Source organism: Terrapene carolina, unplaced genomic scaffold (genome assembly GCF_002925995.2).
Source record: "Terrapene carolina triunguis isolate 2854851 unplaced genomic scaffold, T_m_triunguis-2.0 Scaffold97, whole genome shotgun sequence".
NCBI lineage: Eukaryota > Metazoa > Chordata > Testudines > Emydidae > Terrapene > Terrapene triunguis.
The window spans coordinates 15893304-15902236 of NW_020664448.1; the positions used below are offsets into that span (position 1 = coordinate 15893304).

At 41.5% G+C, this 8933-nt stretch overlaps 1 protein-coding gene across 3 annotated transcripts; it reads right to left on the reverse strand.

The window, feature by feature from the left end:
- Positions 1 to 299: 299 nt before the first annotated feature.
- On the reverse strand, positions 300 to 8910 carry TAF1D (TATA-box binding protein associated factor, RNA polymerase I subunit D). 3 transcript variants are annotated; one of them, XM_024216365.1, is made up of 7 exons: positions 8800 to 8910; positions 7907 to 7955; positions 5939 to 6217; positions 3502 to 3946; positions 2942 to 3117; positions 845 to 899; positions 300 to 478 (listed from the first exon to the last, which is right to left on the reverse strand). In XM_024216365.1, the coding sequence occupies exons 3-7, from the start codon at positions 6196 to 6198 to the stop codon at positions 317 to 319; spliced, it is 1098 nt and encodes a 365-aa protein (XP_024072133.1). In that variant the 5' UTR covers positions 6199 to 6217; positions 7907 to 7955; positions 8800 to 8910; the 3' UTR covers positions 300 to 316. The 3 variants fall into 3 exon arrangements, with proteins under 3 accessions (XP_024072133.1, XP_024072135.1, XP_024072136.1); XM_024216367.2 differs by lacking the exon at positions 8800 to 8910 and adding an exon at positions 8335 to 8353; XM_024216368.1 differs by lacking the exon at positions 7907 to 7955 and having other exon boundaries at positions 8800 to 8830.
- Between the last annotated feature and the right edge of the window lie 23 nt (positions 8911 to 8933).

The window sequence follows — 8933 nt, forward strand, 5'->3', positions numbered from 1 at the left end:
GTACTGAGCAAATTAAAACCTCAAAGCTTTATAAGAGCAGCTCCTTTACTACTCTATTTTTATTGCAACATTTACAATTTTATCTCTAGACACTGCCAAACAAATCATATACTCACCCAAAGGAAACTGAAGTTATACATTTACAACCTAGCCGATGCTAGATTAATCACTTGCAATAACTGAAAGTTTAAGTTGAATGCTGAACATAGTCACTTCAAACAAAAACGGTTTTGTTGCCAAGTGGAGCAGCATATGAAGATATGTATGCGCAGAGTCAGGGTTACAGCAACCAGCATTTACAGGATTCCATGATGTACTAGTTTTCTGATCTGTGTAGTATCTCCTGTACAGGCCCAGGCTCATCAGCAGCATGTTCTTCCTCCACTGCATCTTCTCTGATCAGTTTCGCATGCTTTGCTTTTGTCTTTGATTTTTTCTTCCTTGGAAGTTTGCTGCTTAATATGAAACAGCTGTTCTCCTAAGTCAATGGAAGATATAAACCTGATCAGAATAAGAGCCAATTATAATAAAGACAAAATTTGAAGTGGGATTTTGCCAATAATTTGGGGAGATGCAGAACAATATTTCCCCAAGAACTACCCATGAGTAATTCTCAGAACTGTATTCCTCAATTTAGGATTGTTTGGGGTGGCAAACAAGACAGAACCATGAATTTTCAAATAATTTTTTTTATATCAAGAAGCAGGGTCAGAGATGGCATATAATAGTCCACAGATACAGTCTAATTCCAGGAACAAATATTTAAATTTTGCTTGATTGTTCTTTTGGTTCATTTGCTTCAAAATGCTACACCGGGGAGTGAAGTTAACTCAGGTTTACTCACAACTATTGTGGCACCAAATTCTTCTTGATCAGGATCCAAGTTGTGGTCATCTCCACTGAAATAAAAATGGTACAGAGTTTGGTTAGGTTTATGTAATAGCACAAAATACGAAGACTACAAGTGGTCTGACTTTTACCTCCACAAAATCTTGAGTTTCTCTTGGCTTCAATGCTACTACTTGCACCTACATGAGGAGGCCACTCCTGCAAAAGTCTGATCTCAAATGACACCTCCCAAGACAATTAAAAATTAGGTAGGACAAGCTTTCAATGATATTGCAAAGAGGATAATTAGGAAGAGGTAGAGAGAAGGCCTTCAGAGTAGATATGAGAGAGTGGACAGGGCAACCATGAAGAAAAGCCAACTGGCATACTGAGGAGATTAAGAGGACAGGTCTGTATTAGGGTAGAGCAGAGAAAGCCAAATAGCACTGCTGTTACAGTCAAACATGGGCCAAAAGAGGTAGGGGGATTAGGTTTGCCTGATATTACATCTGAGAGTGGACCACAGCTGAGCAACATATGCAAGGGGTAGTTGTAACCTTTACCCAAGAATCTTTAACATGCATAGTCTGATTGCTCTCTGGTTCTCCTTATTTTGAGCAGGGTAGTCAGTCTGCAAAAAGTTTTCCACTCTTCAGCTTTCCACTTCTCTAAATGGAATTTTCTCTGAAAATTTAGTCAGAGCCACCACCATTCTACAGTTTATACTTGTACACATTGGAGACCAAGGCAAATCCTGCAGCCTTTATTCACAAAACTAGGCCTCCGTCAGTCAGTCACACTATCACTGTCATCAAGGGCAGAAGGATTGGGTTCTTATTCTTATGAAGAAGTTTTTCCCAATCTTCAGCCATTGTAAGTTACCTTGACACTTAAAGGAACATGCCAACTTGAAATATACTCAGTTTGAGAAGAGTTAGGAATAGATTTGATTGATTCCCAAGCATCCTTGCTAATTGTTATGGTTTTACATCTTCCCCTCATGGCTGTGTGAAACACCCATGTAAATGGGGGGAAGTGACTGACCACATATGAGAACAGTAAAACTTTACATAATAATTTAACTGACTAAGCATTAGAAAGACTAAGTCTCTAATCTTTCAGCTATAGAAAGCTCAGCTATTTGCAATAAGTGTAGACAAATTTCAGACAAGAATGATTTTAAGTTGACTATTTCCCATTCCACTTTGTTCACTGAGTCAAACAAAATGCAAGGAAAAAAAAAAAAAAAAAACAGTCCTCATACTTTACATGTTTTACTCCATAAACTTCCAATCCAATCCCTATATTAGAAAATACCAAGTTTTTTTTTTTTTTTTTTTTTAAAAACTGGGGTTGGCTCTTATCCTCCCACACAAAGTGATACTGCATGAAATTAAGGTGTGAACAGTTTCTCAAAACAAGAATTACTTTTAATTACAAGAATTAGTAATTCCCAATCCAGATTTAAACTCAATTAAATTTAAATTACCAGAGTTGAAAGTTCATAGATCAAGTCTCAAAAACATGCACACAGTGGATGATGGTCTCGCACTGCAGTGAGACTTGGATGACCTGAGTTGAATGCGCAGCTCAGCCACAAGCTTTCTATGTGACCTTGAGAAACTAAGGCTAGGTCTACACTACCCGCCTGAATCGGCGGGTAGAAATCGACCTCTCGGGGATCGAATTATCGCGTCTCGTCGGGACACGACAATCGATCCCCGAATCGACGCTCTTACTCCACCAGCGGAGGTGGGAGTAAGCGCCGTCGACAGGAAGCCGCGGAGGTCGATTTTGCCACTGTCCTTACAGCGGGGTAAGTTGGCTGCGATACGTCAAATTCAGCTACGCTATTTGCGTAGCTGAATTTGCGTATCTTAAATCGACCCCCCCCCCCCTCCCGTAGTGAAGATGTAGCCTAATTCACTCTGATTCCTCAGTTCCTGATCTGTATGGGGATTTACTTCCCTGCCTCAAAGAGATATTGCAAGGATAAATTTCCCTAATGATATGTAGTACACAGATAGCATTCATCGTAACTTCAATGCCAGTTAAGGAAATAGATGGAAGGTGTTACAAATTTCAAAAAAAAAGTATTTAAGTGTCAACTTACTCTGTCTCCTGAATAGGAGAAATGGGTCCTTCGTCATCTATGTATTTGTGTTTCCGCATCGCCATACATTCATTTTCTAAATCCTCACTAGCATTCAGGTTTTTTAAAGCCTTTTTGAGATGTTCTTCATATTTGAGCAGCTTAATGTATTGGAAATATCCCTTTAAAGCTGCTTGCTAAGAAAAACAGATTTCTTGTTACATTATGCAAGACCTTGAAAATCAATGCCATTATTAAGACAGACTACATCTGTTTATTTCTGACTTCTAATACCAAAGATAGACCCTTCAGCATATATTTAAAATGTGCTATACAGCAAATCAGTTTCAAGGATTTAGTACTAACTGATAAATTATGCTGTCAAGTAATTTGCATACAATCTCATCTATAATGTTGTACTGAAAGTGTGAATTTAATTCACTGTACTCTGACCAAATTAGTCAGTGGTTCTTAAGTGCAAAAGCACAATAGTTACCTTTTGGCAACTAGTTTGTTTGCAAAGACTGAAGTTTGTGCTGCCTCTAGAAACTACTCTAATAAAAAAAACGACAAAACCTCACCTCATATTCAAAAATCATTTTCATGGGGACATGTTTCCTTCCATATTCTTTTTCCACAAAAGGAAACTGAAAGCCTCTGTCTAGAAGTCTTTTTTTCTGCTCTTCTTGTGGAGCAGTTAGCCGCGGTCTCCCTCTAGGTTTTCCTGTGCTCTTGTACCTCTTTTTTCTCTCTTTTGGTTTCTCCTTACATCTTTGATGTGCTTGTCTCCTGTACTTCCTCCTCAAGTGATAGTCAAAACTGGCTTTCAAATTGAGTGCAGATCTAGACAGCCCTGGGGATTTAGCCAACTTAAATGGAGACCCAGGGTCCAGAGAGGAGTCAGTCAAAGTGTCTCTGTCTAATGTATTTGCTGGAGAGTTTGCCAAGTGCCTTGTTGAACTACGAGCTGCCGGTGTAATGTTACACTCTTGTTGGATCAAGCTGCTAGTAGAATCAGAAAGGTCACTATGATAACAAAACAAGAGTAAATGGTTAACTTTTTTGAAAGCACAGTTGATGTTTCTGATAAATTACACACTGACTACAAAGAACTCTCCCGGTATCAAACAAAATTATCTTCTCTGCTCTAGTAGCTTTGGAGTGATTAGGTGTGTACTATGGAAGCACAGTGGGGAGGCAGCCCCTGCCTGCTCCATCAGCAAGTGCACAACCCTTTCCCCAGCAAGAAGGGTTCAGCACTGCTGCACCAAGCCACCAGTGAATGTTGGTGTGCAAAAGGAGGAGCTGCAGTTTGAGAGCTAGCTCCTCCCCAGGTGCACACTTACCTCCCTCAAGGTACACTGCAATTTGGTTTGAGAACCGCTCCACCACATTCTAAAAGCTTATAAGGCAAGGCTTCTTGCCACAATCAAGTTTCTGCTTGTACCTTAAAAAGTCTATATAATGGCTCTCCTTAGCTTTTTGTTGGTGGCTACCACCCTGCAGAGAAAGGCTATGATACTAGGGCACCTTCATTTCTGTAACTGTTAAAATTGGTTTAACCTGATTACACAAAAAAATTTGTTCAGTAGTAAAAGCCCACTGTAAAGTTACTTTGAAATAATCCTTTGAATAGTGGTTTGGAAGAAGCTGGTAGCCCAGGCTCCTGGGTTATATTCCATACTTGCAGCTTTGCCAGTGACTGACTGACCTTGGGTAAGCCATCCTGTTCTTCATTTAACCCAGCTGGAGAACAGCCACACTTCTCTATCTCACAAGCCTATAACAGATTTCTTTGCTGAATTCTCTTACCCAGAACTCTGTGTAGTTAATCTGCACAATGACAAGTGCTACCAAATGCAAAGTTTACTCCCAATTTTGCACTAGGATTGCCTACACAAGATATAGGGTGACAGAATCAGATCCACTGTTTATGGAAGACTTTGGATGAAAGGAACTACAGAGGAACAGACTATTGGAACTGAAAGTCACTTCCTTGTTATTCAAGTACAGGCACTGGATTGTTATTGGAAAGTTTAAAAGTAAGATTACAAGGTATTTGCAAGCCTTTAAAAAATGTTTATACCAAATTGAAAAAAGCCAGATGGAATTTTAGTCCTAGAGCCTTAATAATGTTGCCTAATCAAAAAAGGTAATTCAAAGGCTAATTATATTGTTTAATAAATCATAAAAGCCAGCTTAAAATGTAGGAGGAATGAAGACTCAATTCCTGGTACGCCCATCACCATATGGTTTGATTAAATAAAAAAAATTTGGCCCCCAAAAAAGCAAAACTGGAAGGGAGTTAAGAAATAAGGAATTGTGGCTGGTAGAGATATGAAGTCTTTCAAGCCAAAGTATATATGACATGGGTTAGGCGTTCTAGGGTATCCTAGAGAACTATTTATATAGATATTTAGACTGTATGCTCTTTGGGGCAAGGTCTGCCTTCCTGTGTTTGGAAAATACTTGTCTAACATGTGGGGAGCTAACGAAGAAACCGCCCTCCCCACAAAAATCACTCAAATGAACAGTAGAACCTCAGAGTTACCAACACCTCGGGAATAGAGGTTGTTCGTAACTCTGAAATATTTTTAACTCTGAACAGGTGTTTTGAAGTTGTTCCTTCAAAAGTTTACAACTGAACATTGACTTAATGCAGCTTTGAAACTTTACTATGCATAAGAAAAATGCTGCCTTCCTTTTTTTAGTAGCTTACATTTAACAGTACTCTACTGTCTTTGTTTTTTGTCTCTGCTGATATCAGATTGTGTAATTCTGGTTCCAAATGAGGTTTGTGGTTGAATGGTCAGTTTGTAACTGAGGTTTTACTGTACTGCATATGCACCAACCCAAGTATATCATCCGAAATAGAAGTCAGCAGTATTAATTGTTTGTTTTCAACCAAGATCTCATACAACTGGATCCAGTATCTTAAGAGATTTAAGGCATTCAGTCTGTTTTACCAGACATGTAGCTTTTTTGGGGGGGGAAGAAGGGGGAGAAGAGAGAACTCACATCTCTGAACTGCTGTCATCCAGCAGAGCATTGGTTGGAACAGTGGTCAAGTAGGTGAAATATTTGGAAGATCTACCACTGATGTAGGATTCCTGTGAAGATTTTTCACATACAGAATCTTTCTGTGCAGAGCCTAAACATGAATTCCTTGCAGCTACATGTTCATGCACATTAGACTGTTCTTGCAGCGTATATATTAGATCTTGGGAATCTTCAAAGTGGTCAAAAGCTGAAGTCTTGGCTTCATCAGTATCAGTCATTCTGATCTTTCAATTTGTTCTAAAATAAAAAATATTCAATAAAAGATCACTCACCAGGGTTGTCTTTTTTCGTTACAATTAGGTTACCTTAAGTCAGCAGTTCTCAACCCATGGCCCAATTAGCACAAGGCCGGCCCATGTGCCGGGTCCCTCCAGGTTCCCAGCTGGCCTCATGCAGACAGGGTGGAGTGAGCAGCCAGTCAACCCAGCACTGCAGGGGTCCAGGCTGCCCTGCCCAGTCAGTCCCCACAGTTCAGGTAACACACTGCAGGCCACATATGCAGCCCACAATGTGTAATCAGTTGAGAACCACTGCCTTAACTATTTTGAGAGACTGAAAAAAAACAGGTTCATCCAAAGGGCTTGATCAGTATCTTTTCTTCTATTAATGTCAAACTACTTTGTATTAGAGTTCAGAATAACCATCAACTTTCAGCTGTGTAGGGTATGGCACTCATTTTCTTCACCTGCAGCCAAATAACTGCAACATGCATAGTGTATGCAGTGACAAGTAGTCTGAAAAACATTAGCATGAAGATAAGGTGGACATAACCCATCCTTTTAGGATTCTGCAAAATTACTACAAATACCTCAGTTCTAAGACATTTTTGTCCAACAAATATTTTTTATTAAAAATCTTCAGGGTGAAGTATAAAATATCCTTCCTGCCCTGCCCCAATATTGAGCATTCAGGTATTTTGGAGCAGTAAATAAAAGTCTTTGCAGATAATCACCTATTATATTGCCCAGTGATATTTCAGAAACAGTTGTAATGTTTAAAAAGGTGTGCACTTTTAACAATATTTAGTTGTGTCCAAAAGAGTGCTTTGCAGTCTCACATCACTGATGTAGGAAAGTATTCTTGTCTTATGGATAAAAAACTGAGGCAGAGGTGAGACATGCCCAAAACAATGGACAAGGTGTGTTGTAAGCAGGGATTAAAATTCAAGGGTGGGGTTTTCCAAAACACCTGATGGCGTATGGGGTACACATGTCCCATTGATTTGTTCACTCTTTCCCTCCACCAGGCATACTGGAAAACCCCATCCCCACTAGATCAAACTCCTACAGTTTAGCCCAATAAGCTAGATAAGTAGTCTTGAACATTGACATATGTACAGATCTCAGGCTAACATCAGCAGTTGACACTAGCAAAGTGTGCCAGCCTTCAGCATCTGGTGTTAACCGCTAACTATTGAAATAAAGAATGTTAGGAGTGCAGGGTTGTGATGTCAAAGGGGGAGCCACACATGAGTTTGCAATCCCTGCAGATAAAGGGGAAAGGTGATGTAGGGAGTAGGATCTGCTTTGGCTAGTTTAAGACATTTAAGGAATTATATTAAGTCTTAAGACTTTTCCCTGCCAAGGGACAATAGTAGAAAAGTGATCTGTACAAGAAAAGTAAACATTGTATCAGTTAAGGTCAAAAGGTGCTCTCTCTTCTGTGAAGGTACTTTTAACTTTCGCTTGTGATAGCTCAGATAATTTGTAACAATACTAAAGATTAATATTTCCAGTGTTTGCTACTACGTGAACAAAGTTGGGAAGTGAGATAGTACAGTTTAGGGGTCACAAGGTAACAGAGAAATAATGGATAGTCACAGCACACCAGCTGCTTAACTATGGTGCTTTCAAACTTAGATGTTTATACAAATATGCAGAAACAAGACTTTTTCATGCAGTTCCACAACACCACTTTTCTCCCTACCCTAGCTTGGCGAGGCCTGATCCCTGCTGCAGCAGCACCACCACCTCTCCTGGCGGAGAAATAAAAGTTAGGGTTAAAAATTGAACATTTGAAAGGAGTTTTCCTAGGGTACCAGATGTCCCAATTTTACAGGGACAGTCCTGATTTTGGGATCTTTTTCTTATATAGGCTCCTATTACCCTCAACCCCATCCCAATTTTTCACACTTGCTGTCTGGTCAGCATAAGTTTTCCCCAAAACCCTTGTGTTGCTGTAACAAGGTTTGTGTTTCCTCCCACAAATTGATTAAAAAAAAGACACTCCGTCTGAAAACTGCTGCTGTCTATTTCTATCACTCTCCCCACTTCTACAGCACCGTGCAGCCAGCCAGGCTCTCACCGTACACACAGTACTAATTACACCCACATGCGGTCCGAAGCATTTTACACCTGAGTCAGTCAAGCAGGATGAAGGACTTGCCCCACGTCACAGTGAGCCCACGGCAGAGCAGGGAACGGAGGAACCCGACACCCGCCGCTGCCCCATGCTCTGGTCACTCGGCGGGGCCGGGCCGTTTTCCAGGTTACACTAGCTCCAAGGCACCTCGCCAGGGGAGGGGACGCCTCTCTCAAGGGGTGAGCCGTACCATTGGCAAGGGAGCGGGCCATACCATTAGCCCATGATGCTGCTGGGGCAGGGAGGGACAAGGCCAGAGAGACCGGCCAGGCCCCCCAGCCCTTAGAGGGGAGCGGGGCTGCATTTAGACCCCCATCACTTGTCGCAGCTAATCGATGACCTCCCACCAACAAAGCCCCGGATCCTCCCCAGCCTCCCCTGAGGGTCCCCGCCCAGCCCAGGGGCCCAGCGCCGCGGATGGCACCGGATAGCGCAAGCGACCCCCCCACACGACTCACCCTCTGTCCTCGTCACCTTCTCTGGGAGGCCAAGGCAAGGGCTGCTCAACGGCGGTGTGGCTTCTTAAATAGCGCACTTGCTCTCGCGAGAGCTGGCTGGCTGGCCTGATGGGAAGAAGGGAGCAGAGGGGGCT